Raw genomic sequence first — 17,229 nt, 5'->3', positions numbered from 1 at the left:
TACATTGTTATTGTCATTGTTTTAAAGTGTATTGTGTGTTTTGGCGTTCAAATAGGGTTAATGTTTTTATTCTTGGAACCAGAAACATTTAGAACATTCTGTAAAAACCCCATTTAAAAAAAAAAATGTTTTGTCTATAAACACACAGTTGCACTTAGACGGCTACTGCATAACACTTTTGTCCTCCACCCCTTTCCTGTTTGTTTACCCTGGAGAGTAAATATTCGGTCTGTCACACACTGGGTGACGTGAGCCTTCCTTGTGCTCTGGCTAACCCCTGACTGAAACCCTGTGGATTTCTATAAATACCTTATGTGGTCGCACTTGCCTGGTGAAATCCTAAACGCGCACATATTTCCCTTTCCATTACACCATATGCACAAATTCGGTTTCAAAAACAGATGTCATAAGGTTTCTTCATAGTTAATTTCCACTTTGGGACCTTGTTTACTATGGAGAAGTATGTGAGATCCCTAGTTTAGATTAATGATGTACAATTGGATCTTACTTAGAAGATTTGGAGCTGTCTGGCTCCGCAGGGGTTAGATAAGCTCTAAATCCTTGTTTCCCTCAGTCTGGACAAGCCCACAGCATGGTGCAACTCTGAGCCCTAACTGTACACGGAGTATCAAGGATACTGTACAAACAAGTAAAAAAACAATGTCTTTCTCTTTGTACTTCCCTCTTACCCCTATCACATTGATCCTATTATATCAGTCTCACATGCAAAGTGAAATATATCCAACCTCCCCCACTTTCAAATCTAAACCCAGAGGACTCCAATCTCGTAAACAGGACATTAACAGATTATGATGATGCAGGACAGGACACCACGCCGAGGGAATTATAAATGCTCATACAATTGCACTCCTTATGAACTCAAGGTTTCGGATGAATCTAAAATGGATTACAAAGCTAAACGTTTGACTACCTTTTTTATGAAATGATTGATGAGCATTTATAAGAAACAGGCAGTGAGTGCCCGGGAAAGAACGTCCTTGTCGTCTGGTGAGAGTGAACATCTGCACGTCCACATTATGATGATGAATGGGGCCACAAGTTAATGAGTCTGACATACTGCACTTATCTATTCCTCTGTGACACACTTAGAAACAAATGGGTATGAAACATTCTCACTGATTCTAAGAAATACATTACACACTGTAGTAAAACAGAAAGTAAGATACAGGAAGCCACAATTGGTTGGAGTAGAAACTTTACTTGTCACTTTAAAAATACATTTTACATGTTACAGATACAGATTCTCTTACTTCTAACAAACTTGTAAATAACTGAACATCTAGTAATATAAAGTGGTGGACACACTGAAATAAACTTCAGCAGCTTTATAGTAATGCTTATTTTTGCTGGAGGACCCCCAGGAAACCTCTCCAAGAAGCCCTAGAGGGCAGTTCAAATTAGGAATCAGTATCATTATCTTGTCTGAGCCACACAGATGACACAGAAACTGCAACAAAACACTCACCAAGAGTCGGCAGTAGGGGGCATTAGAGACGTCTGCCCTATAGGAGGCAAGGCAAAAGCCACTGGCCCTAAATAAAGAACATATGTGAACATAGGAGGAAGTAGGCTACAGTACACATGGACACCACTGGGAGGGCAGGCATGTTTAGCAGTATACTGTCCCAGCAGTGAACATGGGACATAATGATAGAGGGCTGCCTGTAGATCTACTGTAGGTGTTTTTCTGGTCCGGTGGTGGCTGGACTTGGGCGAGCCAAAAAATATGAAGAATTCCCAAAACCAGGTTAGCCGCTGTCACACGCACAGTGGAATTGGCAACTGGCACAATGTGCGTTAGTCAGTGGCTTACCTGCTTTTAGATATCAGATATCATACTGATAAGCATAAGCACACACAATCTGTGGAGTAACAGACAAAGGCTGTGAAATACAACAGTCAAATCAGACACATGAGGTGTGAAATGGAAGGCTAGTTTTTCTAGACTATTTGTATCACTTATATTTAGAAATACCGTTATTTAAATTAATCACATTACAAAGATTATATAACAGTTCAATTAAATCGACAATTGTCTTAAAGCCTCTTTTGTCCCAAAAATGTAGGCTACTTAAACATCTGAAAATACTGATGGTTCACGATGTCCCGAAACACATCACATTGCTTTTAATGTCATTAAAAGTTTCACAATAACCAATATGTGATAATTGTAAATAAATTATTCAAGAAATTGCATCTATGATATGTTGGATGAGGTATTTAGAATAAAGAATAGTGGAAGATAAATGGATACTTACCAGTCCCAAGTTTTCTTTTGGATTAATTTTAAATGAAAAGAACATTTCATTTTCGCCAACAGCACGCCACAAACCATCTATCCGAAGTTCAAAATTGTTTTTTCTCTAAAATAAATCACTGCGCATGGCTTAAGTTAGGTGCATTTTGAGGATAGAGTACACCGACGCTGAAGTTCAGTTCACTTGCACTATTCCCTACCCTGCCCACTCCCCTGCATCTGCAACCCGACCTGGTTATGCAAATTTGAAAGAAACTAACAACGGGTGCAGCCAATGAGCTGCCGAGTTAAGGTGAAGTAGCCCACCCATTAAAGAGACTCGTCAAATCAAAACCGGGGGGGGTGGGCTTTATAAGGGCCAGCAAGTTCAACTGATCTGAGAGTTATAGTTGGGGTGCGGCGCGTTCAGTTCTGCACGTCGTACATTAGGAATAAACCATTCTCTCGATAACAGTTTCTTGGCCTTAATGATTATTTATCGCATACAGCAATGCGACGCAGGTTTATTTACCCTTAAATCACATTATATAATGCTGGAGCTGCTAGTACATGTGGGATAAATGTGCTTTAAGCCGGTCTGACAAATATCACCCCACCCCTACAGTGCAAAGTGGTTGAACTCGGTTTACTTGTGTACAGTGTTGCCATGAGCAGAGTGTGGCTGTGCACGTACCAAGGATGCAGCATGACAGCCTGATCTGATGATGACGACAGGGAGGAGGGCCATTATGATGATTTACACTATTAGCAGAGTGAGGGTTTAAGGATTCCTCTACAATTTTAATATTAATTAGTTGACCCTTAAATCTCCCATGTACAAAGTTGGGTGCATTAAGACCTTCAATACAGAGGTTTCATTGGAGTGAAAAAAAAATATTGACATCCCAATATAACACATAGGGATAGGTCCACCATATATTGTATTTATATTATAATTGTTTTATCAACCATTTCGTCTGGTATATTTATAAAAAAGTCCTCTTTTAGATATGCACAAAAACATCTCTTCACCAGATTGACCCTCTTGAACTTGTCAGCTGGGACACGATGTTCTTTCTCTGATTCTTGTATATCATCAAGCAACCTTTGTGGTTTAGTTAGGCCTATTCTCAAGATGTCTTCTGACCAGTATTTGTCTGCCAAAACCCTGTCGGATTATTTACAGCCAGGATACACATAACCCCATAAACTCACAAATCAGGATTACATTATATTATGTAACAGCTGTTTTGCAATGTAACCAAGACCACTAGGGGGCGACAGTGGCACCTGTTTACAGTATTGGCTCCATGTGGCTTGTGACAGGTGTATTAAAGATTTGATAATAGGCTGATTGAAAAAGTTGACAAGATTATTGAGACTTTAAAGGAAATGTTTTCATTATAATGTAATAAGAAACGGGTAATAAATGTGTAACTTAAACTTGCTTATATGAAATGTGCTATAATAACTATAAATAGCACAACAAATCAGTTCATTATTTGGGTATCACATGTTAAAATGGTTAAATTAGCTGCTTAAATGTGGTTGTAGTACCAGTATTTGGTCTTTACTCTGATATGCATTAATATTAGGCCTACTGTGATCCTAAAGAAACGAACACTGTCTCTTTAAGAGTTACAGCCTGAATGCACTCTGCCATTTCCGTCTCTAACCAGCCGGTGGTGTCACTCAACAACCGTGGAGACTTCAGACACTTAAAATCACAACTCACTTTACTGAGTAGGGTAGGTTTGGTTAAAATGATTGTTTAATGCTAAAATATGCAATTTAGGTTGTAAGGTTTTTGGGAAATGTGTGTAAGTTCCCCTACACAATGTATTGTGCAGACTCCAAGGGAGCTTGCAACGTTAGTTGACATTCGCTAAATGTAGCTATACTGAGGCTAGCTAACACGTTACCCTGAAGCTCATGGTAGTGGCCAGCGACATTTGTTCATTTAGAACAGCGTTAGAGCTTAGTCTCACATTCTTGTTATTGCATATATCTTTAAAATACACATCTAAATATATAATGGGTGCATATTTTATCTACGGCACAGAGAAAGCACTCTGTTAGCTGCGGTGATTTCTTCTTTGTTTACAAATGTAGCCATAGTATAGCGTGCAGGCTGCTCCTAGCTAGCAAGCTAATGCTAGATAACCTTTAACTGTGTGTCTTCTAACAATACAGGTAATGTACAGCATTCGGGAAATGTAAAACTGTTGTTTTTTTACTTTTATAAACTACTCACGACTTCCAAAATGTCAATCGTGCTTAGTAAGAAAATCTCGCTTGGTTTAATGTATCCGTGTACTGTAGTCATTACTATATTCCAATGACCAAGGGCACATGCTTGAGGATCACTTTCCCTCTCTGCTCAAAGACTCGGCCTGATATCACCTTGTCATTCCATAGAGTCGGTTGATTGTCTTTCCATCATCTCCTGTCCTCTCTGAACAGTGAGTTGATTGGCTTACATGCAACCAAAACACCTCAGTCCTAATGATATTCTTTCAGACCACTTGTGTCATAGTTGTTCAAATTCAGCTTGTACAACAGACAATTCCAAACATATTCTGCTATTTAAACACTATCTGTAATTCTGGTCTATCTTCTTAGGATTCCTTAAGAGAAAAGCTGTGTTGCTGTTGAGAAATTGTTCAGCTGATTTTCTGATGGTCAGCCATGGATGAAGATGACAGCCAAGAGGAGCTGATCAACCGCAGTACTTCCAACAGCAAAGGAAAAAGGCCTGCGTTGTGGGCAATCTCAGGTAGCCTGTTTAACATGTTATTCATATATATATATATATATAATATATAAGAGCATGAGAATGAATGAGTAAATATTTTAATCTAAAGTATACTTTTATTTAACTCCTCATGCATTTGTGTTCCTCTTAGATGACTCGGACAGTGGGGAAGCGGAGTCTGAAGAGGGAGAATCTGAGAGTGGTGAGGAAGAAGAGGATGATCATCTAGGTGGAGAGGATGATAGTGATGAGGAAGATGATGATGAGGAGGAGGAGGAAGAAGAAGATGGGAATGAAGAGGAGGATGGTACTTGTTATTTCATGTTACAAGATTATCATGTCACTTTTTTTGCTCAACTTATGTTTCTGTTTTAGGTTTATACAGCCCAATAGCAAATACATTTAAGTGTAAGCTACTCTGATTCAACCTACACAAGTTTTGTAACTTAAGTAACCTTAGTTTGTCTGTAGAGTTAAAGAGGAAAATGTGCCTCTTCGATATGCACTACACACATGTTGCGTGAAATAAGTATAACATTATTTGCTCACTACTTTTCTTTTATGCTGCAGCATCAATGAATAAAATATGTAAATTGCATTCACAATATATTTCTACCTACTTTTATCAGATGAGGAAGAAGAGGGAGACGCTAAGGCTGAGGATGGAGCTTTAGTTGGAACCTCTGCTGATCTTGCCGACATGAGCTCGGATGAAGACGCAGATAAATGTCCCATCTGCCTTAACTCCTTCAGCAGCCAGCCTGTCGCAACACCAGAGAACTGCGAGCACTACTTCTGCCTCGACTGCATCCTTGCATGGGCCAAGGTAAATTATATGAACCCAAGGAGAAAGCACTTTGTTATAAAGCACGTTATATCTTTTTCTTGTGAGTACATACTTTGCATTTACGAAGCATACATCTTGGAGGAAGTAGAAAGGTTAATTCTGACATTTTTGTTTTCTGCCTTTTAGAATGCAAACTCGTGTCCTGTGGACCGTATTGCCTTCAACAGCATATACCTAAGGAAATGTTATGGAGGCAAAGTAAAGAAAATGGTAAGTGCCTTCAGTTTTTGGTAGCATCACTTTTGCAACATGTATGACCCTAGTCTTTTTAATTTAGGCTAATGTTTATGTGGGATTATTTTCTGCTTCAGATCACAGTACAAAAGCCTGTGAAGGAAGGGGTTGAGGAAGTAGTGGATTTGGACCTGGAGCAGACCAGCTGTGAGGCGTGTGGGGGCAGTGACCGTGAGGACCGCCTCTTGCTCTGCGATGGCTGTGATTCTGGGTGAGATAGATATTTTGTACTGAACTAGAAAGGCATTGAACAGCACAGTCCTATGCTTCCATAAATGTACAGATAATGTGTGTATCTGTCTTGTGATTTGGAGCTGCTCCAAAGTTCTTCTATATCTCATGCCTCACCCTTCCACCATGAGATTGTTTCATAATGCTTCTCACAAACTAAACCGAAAACATAACATAACCCCTTTTGTTGGTGTGTTGAATGTTGTCAGCTTTTGCCTTTATTACAGAGGTATTTGTCATGCCTTATTCTTCTATAGGTATCACATGGAGTGTCTCACGCCACCTCTGGACTCTGTTCCTGTGGAGGAATGGTTCTGCCCAGAGTGTGAAGCCACTAACCGTCGCTCAAGTAAGCTTTACGTGCCTTCATAAATTCAATATTCAATGTCTTTGTGGAACTCTTTTCCAACCTAATTGTATCGCAAAAAAATATATAAAAAACGACATGCTTACCTATATCTATTTGTTATAATATATCAAGTGGCAATTTTTAAGAATTGTTAGCCACTATTAGCATATTTTTTACAATTTAGATCTTTTTGTTTCAGGGGTTTCAGCTGAAGAACTTAGCGCCACAGAGAGCCTTCCCTCTACCGCCCGTCCTGCCACCAGTCGCTTCCAGTTCGGTGCTGCAGGTCCCACCAGAGCCATCGCCCGGACACAGCAGAGCGAGAGGGTTCGCGCTAATGTCAACCGCCATCGCATCACACAGGCACGCTCCTCACAGGTTTGGCATGAGGCGTGACGCTTCAGTATTGGCTTATTTATTAACTAACTTGTATAGTATAAGCGCAGGCTGGGTTTTTGTGTTTTCATGTTCCACAATGTTTGTTGTTGTGCAAATAAGATTTACTGATTGCATTTGCGACTCATTTGGTGTGTGTTTGGATAATGTTATTTCGTGCTTCTTGGAGGAGAAATTATGGCATGAGTTTTTGACAGGTGTTGTCAATTTGATTTGTGATTGAAATGCTTGTGTTGAGAAGCAGTGCATGTGTTTTGTAGTTATTAATTATAAATAATGGGTTATCAAAGTGAACCAATGGAGTGCTGCAAACCTTTTTCTTCCTAGTTGGCTCCCACCTTTCTCATCCAGTCCACTTGGCTCGATGACACTATTAACGCTGTGGTGGCTGGGCTCAACACGGCTGTGTATATACGGGACTTCACCCCCCGCCCCCCAACTACTCACAGGCGCAAGACTAGTAAGTAATCACACACATACAATTTCACAACAGTTTTTTTGTCACATATTTAAACAGAAAAATATTTAGCGGAGAGAGAAAAGCAGGAAATAGTGATGAAGCTGTAATCGTTTAAATGTTATTGTTGTTTAAACAGGAAAGCGCAGAAAGGTCCGAAGAAAGACAACATCTTCTGCTAAAAGTAAAACAGGCAAAGCAGCAACTACAGGAGTGAAGAGGAGGAAACGGAGAGTGAGGAGGACTAAATCCAGAAGAAGGGTGAGTTTGTCATCATTTGTTGTTAACTGGAGGTTAATGTAATTCGTTTTTTTACATTTTCAGAAGAGTATAAATACAATTATTTATTCCTCTTGAATCTGTCAGTTGATTTCTCTCTAAATAAACTCTATACCTGTGATTTCCTGCTAGATCGTGAAAAAGCCAGCCACTCCTCGAAGCCGTATTGCTAATACTCTCCGAATTGTAAAGGACAAAAAGGGTTCTTCGCTTCCTTCAGTGTATCGGCCAGCAGAGAACACGCTAAGCAACATGCGTGCTGACATCGGTGCTGCATCTCTCTCTATCCACGGGGATCGATACGACCTGGATCCATTATCGGAACGGTAAGAAGAAGTCTTGTGCATATTGTGCTGCTGACACAAATACCATTTTACAGACTTCAAATATTTCTCATTGGTATGACCTAGGTCTGGGCCGGCAATATCATAAACCTTTTATATGTGGTTATCACCTATTAAAGTATATAACACATACTGTAGTTGGATAGTTCTTCAGAGTGTAACTGTACATAGCTAAGCATATGCTATTGTAATTACCAAGCTAATAGTGCATTGCATCATTCATTTGACCAGTGAGGAGGTGGAGCAGCAGGCCCGCGTCACATCGCTGTTGGAGGCCAAGAGACGAGGGATCTCTCGCTCCGCTCTGCGCTCTCACCAGCCTGTAGCTCGACCCGTCACTGCAGGCCATTCCAGGTAACACCCCCCTCTAACCATGATGTGTAAGGGTTGTTGTATTGAACAGCTCCTGTTTCTGAACTTCTGATTTTGAGTAACATGTTTTTGCTCATCAATCTCTACAATTGTACACGTTGAACATGTGCATGACATACATGCAGTGGCAGCTGGTCAATAGAGGGTGCTAGGGCGCCGCCTTCCCTTCCTCCCCAGTGGAACCTTTTTCTTTGTTTCAAATTAAATGTTGTATATTAAAAAAATTAAATGTAACTAATTATCCTCAGAATGTATGGGTTTAAATGTACAATAATGTTTAATATATATAACATCTAAACCACTATTACAGTATGTTCGATTACCCTCTCTCGCCTTTGTACAACCCCAGTCAGTGAAGGCTCCCCTGAAGTGCCAGTCAGATACTTTGAATCTGTTGATGAGTCTTCTCATATTTTAAAGCCTACATTTCCTTCCGGGGAATCATACCTTCTAGAATTGCTCGGTTACCATCTTCCACAGCCCCACCTAATATATTTTGCACCAGCTGCCACTGCATACACGTGCATTACATGATAGAAAATGCACAAATCACTGCTTTTTTTTATGACAATTTATGTTTATTTTATGTAATTCTTTAAAGCAAATCTAGTGTTGTTTTAAAATATTTTGGTTTAATCTTTTTTATATGTGTTTTGCTAAGAACCAAACATGATCAGGTGTTTTGAATGTTGTTATCATCACAATGGTATCTAGCTTGAAATATGATCTAATTAAGGATTTGCTTTGCTTCACCAGGAGAGGTATGGACGTTCCCCAATCAGCGGGTTTTGTTGAGGCGGCTCCTGTGCCCGACCTCCTGGGAAGCATCCTATCAGGACAGAGCGTCCTCTTGATGAACAGCTGTGATGTCGTTATCAATCGAGATGGTTCCCTTAAAGCTACAAAGTCATGTAAGTGTGTGGCACACAGCAAGACCAAAGATCACACGTCATCTCACTGTGTTGCTGTTGATGAATGTTCCAGTTTGCCCGAACTCTGACGTGAATAACATTCAAGATTCCAGGGTTTCTTTATCATATGCAAAGTAGCTACAGTGTAGTTATGGCAATGAAAATCTTAGGTCCCGAGCTCCTCCGACAATGCAACATATTATTATAGGACATAAGACAACAAAATTATAATAATACAAAAATAAAAATAGTGCAAATGAAACACAGTATAATACATTTGAATAAAATAGTGCAGGTGAAAGAAACAGAATGTAAGGTTAAATATTGTACAGTGAAATACAATCAAAACTGTTTGATCCAGTGATAAGTATTAAGATAATACATTAAATAAATTCTAAGATGCAACCAGATGAATGCTTTGGGTTATTGAGCACTTAAAGGTAGGGTAGGTAAGAATGGAGAAACCAGCTCGAATGCGCTAGAATTTGAAAATACACAACCGGAAAAAATCTGCCCCTTCCTTCAGACTTCCTTACAGAGCCCCTCCTCCAACACACACGAACGCGCACATGACCAATGAGGGCACGAGATAAGTTTGTGCACGAGATGGAAGGCTGACAGGCAGGTAGGCCATCCAGTTATTTTAGCCGGGCCGGCTAAAATGATTGGTCGTGCTTTTTGAAGCGCTACGGCTTCCACAGATGACATTTTGTTTTAATGTATTTATCGTCAAAGCATTTAATATATTCATTGCTATCAGGATGTTAAGAGCATTCCATGGAATATAACAAAAAGTTGTCTGAAGTGAATTACCTACCCCACCTTTAACAGAGCTCAGGCGGTTAGCAGTCTTATGGCCTGTGGGATGAAACTGTCCCAGAGTCTGGTGGTTTTAGTCCTGATTCTGCGGTAACGCCTGCCAGACGGCAACAGACAGAACAGTTTGTTGCTGGGGTGATGGGGGGGTCTTTTATAATCCTGATGTGAATAACTAATGTGAGCTGTGTACAGTCAGCTAAGCAAAGCAATAATTGAACTCTTCGTATGTGTTTTTTAAATTGTTTTTGTTTTTGTGTTGCAGTAATGCAATCCGAGTTAAACCCAGGCCACAGCAACGACAACAGCTCAGGAGATGCCAGCACCCAGATCAGTCCAATGATGTCCCCCAACCAAGGAGACAGTTCTCCGTCCCTCCCCTACAATGTAGACCAACCAGGATCCTCCCACAGTTCCATGAACAGACCTCTATCCCAGAGCTCCTCTCACTTACCCCCCCACACGCCCCTGCAGACCGGCCACATCCGACCATCTTCTCATTCAGACTTACCGCCCCGGGGTCACCCAAGTTTGCAGCTACCTCTTCCGATCAGACCCACGCACCCCCATGGTCATCAGAGAAGCAACGGAGCCCCCAGCCCCTCCCTAAGCACCAAGAGCAAGGGGATGGCCTCATCACAATCCCAAAAAGCACCTGCAAAGCCCATGTGGGTAGATGTGTCAGTGCTTCCTAGGATACCAAAAATAAAAAGGGAGAGCGGTGATGTCACAAATAATGACACCAATCAAGATGGCCGTGATCGTAGCAGCAGCAGCAGTAGTAGTAGGGGAAGCAGTAGCAATTCCACCACCAGTCGTCATGGTCACAGCCTGCCAGAAACAGGCATGAACAGTCTTGCTGGGGACAGGGGACGGCAGCAAAGTGTAGACCAGCAGAAGGGCCGGGCTGAGGGTCAGAGGCAGAGGCCCGAGGGACCTGGCTCTTCCTCAGCCTTCTCCAACTCATTCTCCTCCTCTTCATCCTCCATGGGCTCTTCTGCCAGCCAGTCTCGTTATTCCTCGTCGGCATCATCCTCGTCATCGGTGAGTTTCCGCATTAACGCAAGTGGGAACACGTGGCAGTCGAGGCAGGTAGGCAGCTCGTCACTTCCTGTCGCCGGAAGCAGTACGCAGCCGACCCGGGCACAAAAGGAAGACGATGCCAAAAAGAGGCAGCTGCACAGAGATAAACAGAAGCTGCTGGCATCGCGTACAGCGGTCAAACAGGAAGAAAGCAGCGATACTATCTACGATCCTTTTGATCCCACTCTGTCAGACTCGAGCAGCTCGGACAACGAAGCAGAGAGCGCAAGACTGCATGGAAGCTCCCAGAATGCAACACGCGAGCAGAAAACTTCTAGTTTAGTAAACAAGAAGCAAAGGCAGCAGGACCTGGTGACTGTCAAAACCGAATCACAGGACATTGAGGTCTCACAGGGAGAACCAATGAGAGCTGATGCTCAGGAATCCACATCCCAGGAGGTCAGATTCTCCGAAAAATATGTCAAGGTCGAAACAAAATCAAGACTAATGGATATGAAGTCTGAGAAAACAACATCATTACTAGCCACTAAAGTTGAGAAAGAACCAGGGTTGGATGACGCAGGGGGAGCTGAAAGAATTGGTAGCGGCGTTCAAAGTGAAAAGACAGAAGACACTTCACCACCTGTCCAACACAGACTGGATCTTTTCAAGATTAAGAGAGAAGAGGAGAGTGCACAGAGTGCTGTAACTCCTAACACTGCTCCTCGAGATCCATCAGCATCCAGCTCTACTCCCACCAAGAAGGAACAAAAGCCGGAAACTAAATCTGACTCTAAATCCTCTCACAAGTCAAGAGATTTGTGCCAAAAGAAGAAGACCTTCCAAGCTTCGAAGGAGAGGCGCTCTAAAAGCCCAGAGACAGACAGAGGGAAGAGGGGAGACCATCAGGCATCAGGCCCAGGAGGCAGACAAAAGGACAAGAGTTCCAGGCGGTCCAGGTCCAGAGAGAGGACTGGTGCACACTCAGTCTCTGAAAGCTCTCAGTCCCCTGTGAGGAAACGCCCAAAGAGACAGCGATCCCGCTCCCAATCCAAAGAGAGGAGGAGATCTAGGTAAATATGTAACACAATATATTGCTTGTATCAAATATTTAGTTTTTGCTGTTTGTCGTTGTTTGCTTCTGTTAAGGGTTTTTGTCTCTCATCACTGATTTCAGGTCTGGTTCTGGATCGAGCAGCAGAGAGCGTTCCAGAAAGAAGAAGCCTTTACAAAGGAGCAAGGAGAGAAGTGATGGCAGAGATCGAGACGGTGATAGAGGCCGAGAGTCGAAGGACAAGAGACACGGTCGGGGTCGCTCAAATTCACGGTCGAAATCACGGTCCAGATCCGTATCCAGGGAACGGAAGAAGGATCACACGCGACTGCCACAACCATCTCTCTCCTCCAAAGACAAGGAGGACTCTCGATCAAAAGACAAGGTGAGACGCAGGTCCAGATCCAGCTCAAGAGAGAAAAGGAAAGAAGAAGGATCTTCATCCAAGAGCGCTCCGAAGACTTCAGGGTCCCGCGTTTCGTCCTCTAAAGACACAAAACGGTCACAAGACAAGAAAAGAGCAAAGGATACACCTGTAAGCTCCATCAAAGACGAACACGTTGCCCCAGTGATCAAACAAAAGACTCCCTCCCATACTCCTGCCTCTGAAATGACAAAGAAAGACCATAAGGTAGAGAGCCAGGACACAACGGCAGAAAAAGCCACAGAGATCAAGGTTGAAAAAGAAATAAAGAAAGAAAAGCGACCATCTCTCGATATGTTTGAAGATTTGTTTTCTATTAGTGAACCGATTAAGAAAGACGAATCTGACATCCATGCTTTCATGGTGGCCAAAAGCATGGATGAGAAGGGGGAAAAAGAAGACCCCATCAAGACGGAGAAGTGTCAAATCCCCTTTATTAAATCTGAGCCAAGTTCCCCTAAATTATGCCATTCACCCCCTCTCCCCTTATCCTCCTCACTGACCACAGCTGTCCCAGCAGACAGTCTCCAGGATACAGTGTCTGACCCAGAGTTAATGGCCTCCAGAGAACAACCAGACTCTGTGAAGCAGGAAGTCCAGGAGCCCTCGGACTCTGATGATGACTTTAATGTCGATGTGATGCTGGACAGCCTGGACTATGTGAAGACCGAGCGCTCAGAGGAGAGCGGTGCATCTGTCAAACTGGAGGAGGAGGAGGAAGAAGAAGAGGAGGAGGAAGAGGAGGAAGGGGAGGAGGGGAAGAGCGAACAGATATCGACCGTAGCCAAATCCAAGATTCAGGGGAAGAGGGTCACCTGGAATATACAGGAGGGGCCTCAACCAGAAAAGAAGTCTGCAAGCAGTAAGTCCTGCTGCTGGGAGATGTCAAAAGCAATTTATTTTGTTTTACATACAATTTCCTTGATATTTTGTCTCGCTGTTACAGATCATAAAATGTATTTCTACTTTCAGCTTAAAGGTCCCCTATTATACTGTTTTCCCTCAATATATTATAGGTCTCAGATATATACAAAACATGTCTCTGAAGTGTTTGGCTCCAAATACCAAACAGATCACCCATTGCAGCATCCCATAAACCCCTCTGTTTCAGCCCTGTTTCAAAAGTGCTGATTCTCTGTCTGTTACTCTAGATGAAAATAAAGAGCCCCTCCCCACGCCCCTCTGAGAGATATTTGGTTAAAAAGAACACAATGGTGCTCTAGGAGGAGATTCAGGTGATAAGGTGGGGGGGGGGGGGGGGTTACCTTGGTTGGTGATTGGCTAATGGTTACACAAGCCAAAAAAACGTTATGACATCATAAAGTGGCCAAAATCTGATCAGCTCATTTTCAGATGGGTTTTTATATAAATAGATCAGGATAAAAAGTGAGCGAATCTTTTTTCCTGAAACTTTAAGAGTCTCTTTCCACAGAGGGGACACATGTTGATGTAGAAAAGACATGAAAAAGTAATAGGTGACCTTTAATGTTTTCTTTTGAATCTTTCCTGACAGAGCTGTCTCTGTATAAACTGAAGCTGAAGCAGGAAGGGGCTCGCAGACCCTCCTCAACAGGCCAGACATCCAGTCAGGTAGGACAGGTATTACCTAATAACAGATAACCTAATTGTGCTAGCTAAACACTACAAGTGTGTCATGTGATTGAATAACCAGAGGGTGGCAGTGCTTTATCTATAAAAGAGCAAATGTATTTTTCTGGGTGAAGTCACCTGACAGAAACTAAAACTGATACTGAGATCATTTCAGACTAAACGAAAGTAAAAGCTTTTGTGTAGAAACCTGCTGTCAACAGATTTGATTCAGTCACTTCCTCCTCCTACCATTATAATCCTCTACAGACATGTAATATATAAAAGTTTTGATGATGTAATAAAATGAGAAATGTTGATACTTCGCCATGGATTGTGGGACATTACAAGATTTATTTATATTAAGGCATTTTTCACAATTGTATTGACAAAAGTATCATTGTTTTGCAGCCCTAAATGATTTAATCAGTCTTTTATTCCTGCCTTGTGTAATCCATTTTCTTATCGTCCATATCATTTTGGTTGACTTTCACAGGACATCACTGCGGCTGTCCGTAAACCCTCCAAGCGGGGGGCTGTTGGAACCTCCTCTAGATCTGATGGAGAACAAGGAGAACCAGAGGAAGGGGAGTTAATGGGGAAAGATCAGGTGATTATGTGTTTGTAGTGTGTAATCGTTGGACTGAATAGAGCACTTATTCTCATGGGATATTTTGTTTGGACTAAACGTTATAACTCCTTTTCCTTTGACAATAGTTTTGGAAACTAATGTCTGATTTGTATAACCTTACCATCAGTATTTGAAGAAGCTGCACATGCAGGAGAGGGCTATAGAAGAGGTGAAGCTTGCCATCAAGCCTTTCTACCAGAGCAGAGACATCAACAAGGATGAATACAAAGAGATTCTACGCAAAGCCGTCCAGAAGGCGAGTACAACACTTTTGTTTGTCACCACTGCCGGAAAAACAAGAACTTTGAGTCAGTATTTCCTGAGAATATAAAATATATATAATATTGCTTTTGTTCCTGGTCACCAGGTGTGCCACAGCAAGAGTGGGGAGATCCACCCAGTGAAGGTGGGCAATCTGGTCAAGGCATACGTGGACAAATACAAACACGCTAGGAAACACAAGAAAGACGAGGACTTGGGGCAGGAGGATGATGATATGAAAATCTCTGATAGCCCGTGAGGAGGCAAACATTGAAGGCGAGGACAGCCACTCCCACTGCTAACACTTACCCATACACCATGTTTCACTCTGAGTCATATTACTGGCTGTGATCTCCAACTCTACAATCAAAATGGTAAACTAGCAGCTTCAAGATTTAATGTCTTGTGCTTGGACTGTCACTGCCAAGAAGCGGACTCTTTGTGTTGATCATCTCAGAACCGGGAGGCCTGGAGGTTGTGCCTTAAAGAGGCAAATCTCAAACCCTCTCAAATCACCCCCCCCCCCCATGGAGCCAGAAATCAGGTAGCTTCGGATGCAGCTCGGGCTTTGAGTTTCACACGGCTGTTTTGTGGGTATTTATCAGTGACAACACTTTCTGTTGGTTAAGAAGTGGTAGAATAATATGCATTATTTGCATATTTAAGACATTTGTAACGTTAAGGAACAACACTGTTATGCAATTTTTGTAGAAAGTGTATCCGTAAAGATATGAAACCATTTTAGTTGTTTGGTTGTAAATAATATAGATTTGATATATCCACTTATGTTCCTTTCATCTGTGTTGCGAATGACTGATATAAATGGTTCTAGTTTATAGAGCTGACTGGTTTCTGTTTTGTATTATCCGTCTTCCACATCCCAAACAATGTTTAAAGAGCTAAATCCAGTCCAGCGTAGTGCAGGGAAATTGTGGCTCCGCAGTTTCAACAGTCACTTCTTTCTAAGGATTATTTATTGTGTTATTTTCCAAGCTGAATTTTAGCTATTGTCAGCCTTTGTTAGAAATGTGAAAATAGAGGTTTATCTAGGGAATCATTTGTTTTTTCCAAATTGGTAGGAGAAAACATGCACTCATTTTCTCAATAATAGAGATTCAATTTGTTTTTGCCAATTCTTTTTTTAAACAGTTGCGACTACTACTCCACACTACCGTAAGTATACATTTGAGTTTGAAGTGGAAAGAGTTAAAATACAGCCTTCATGTTCAAAAAGCTCAATGGGTTTCAGTCCCCAGAAACATTCATTTCTGTATTGCGTTGCTGTCTTACCTGGTGCACTCATGTCAACATACCCTTTAACAACCGTTTGTTGTTGTTGTATGTAATATATATTAATACGATTTTTTTTTTTATTTGCATGTAAATCCATGGTTTTTGAGATCAATGTATAGTCCATAAATAATAGGAACAATAGAATATCTCATAAATCGCAGCAATTTCCAAGGTAATGAACTGTAATCTGTTCAGGGTTCACTTTGAGGTGTCTGCTATACTAACAGTAATCACAGCTTCACTAGGACTGCTTTGTCAATGTGTCTTAAAACTGAACCTCACTCTTTGCTTTCTTTTACCGAAATGTTCATGAGAAAGTCATTCTGTGTGTAAACTGTCAATAGCAGTTTGTTTGCTGTATGAGGGTGGTTGGACTTGCCTTGTACTTTGTCACGTTAAATCAGCTTTATAAAGCCAATAAATAGGAATGAAAACATTTTCAAACACAGGTGCTCGTGTTTATCTGATTGTATTTTACTTTTTTCCGCATTTACTTTAGACAGGCCAGGTGTTTTTAAGAGGGAACACTAATGATAATAAATCACTGAAGATGAATAGGGTTTGTCTCAATCTAATCTTTTTACTATTTATTTTTCCTGATGTCATTTTTCGGCTCAAGGAGTGTTTGGCTTTAGGTGGTAACATCTGAAGATATTCTATGACAAGCATAGAGATGGCCCTTTTTATATTCTCTCTCTAAGTATCTCA

The 17,229-nt window shown here is 41.5% G+C and overlaps 1 protein-coding gene across 3 annotated transcripts; it reads left to right on the top strand.

Annotated features, from left to right (window-relative positions):
- Positions 1-3,922: 3,922 nt before the first annotated feature.
- On the top strand, positions 3,923-17,080 carry phrf1 (PHD and ring finger domains 1). 3 transcript variants are annotated; one of them, XM_034141628.1, is made up of 20 exons: positions 3,951-4,005; positions 4,676-4,719; positions 4,880-5,033; positions 5,164-5,319; positions 5,642-5,838; positions 5,986-6,069; positions 6,171-6,304; positions 6,582-6,673; positions 6,873-7,051; positions 7,397-7,529; positions 7,666-7,787; positions 7,938-8,131; positions 8,381-8,503; positions 9,278-9,432; positions 10,514-12,344; positions 12,449-13,611; positions 14,263-14,348; positions 14,833-14,946; positions 15,095-15,223; positions 15,335-17,080. In XM_034141628.1, the coding sequence occupies exons 3-20, from the start codon at positions 4,946-4,948 to the stop codon at positions 15,485-15,487; spliced, it is 5,133 nt and encodes a 1,710-aa protein (XP_033997519.1). In that variant the 5' UTR covers positions 3,951-4,005; positions 4,676-4,719; positions 4,880-4,945; the 3' UTR covers positions 15,488-17,080. The 3 variants fall into 3 exon arrangements, with proteins under 3 accessions (XP_033997520.1, XP_033997518.1, XP_033997519.1); XM_034141629.1 differs by lacking the exon at positions 4,676-4,719 and having other exon boundaries at positions 3,923-4,005; positions 14,263-14,339; XM_034141627.1 differs by lacking the exon at positions 4,676-4,719 and having other exon boundaries at positions 3,923-4,005.
- The last annotated feature ends 149 nt before the right edge of the window (positions 17,081-17,229 follow it).

This window comes from Trematomus bernacchii, unplaced genomic scaffold, assembly GCF_902827165.1.
Source record: "Trematomus bernacchii unplaced genomic scaffold, fTreBer1.1, whole genome shotgun sequence".
NCBI lineage: Eukaryota > Metazoa > Chordata > Actinopteri > Perciformes > Nototheniidae > Trematomus > Trematomus bernacchii.
This window is presented reverse-complemented; position numbering and strand designations above follow the sequence as displayed.

What these genes read in the sequence shown, in the direction of transcription:
- phrf1 (XM_034141627.1), top strand. Translation starts at nt 4,946, where the DNA reads ATGGATGAAGATGACAGCCAAGAGGAGCTGATCAACCGCAGTACTTCC. An exon ending in AGCCACTAACCGTCGCTCAA is followed by an intron (nt 6,674 to 6,872) that starts GTAAGCTTTACG and finishes TTTTTGTTTCAG; the next exon opens with GGGTTTCAGCTGAAGAACTT. An exon ending in AGTTAATGGGGAAAGATCAG is followed by an intron (nt 14,947 to 15,094) that starts GTGATTATGTGT and finishes CCTTACCATCAG; the next exon opens with TATTTGAAGAAGCTGCACAT.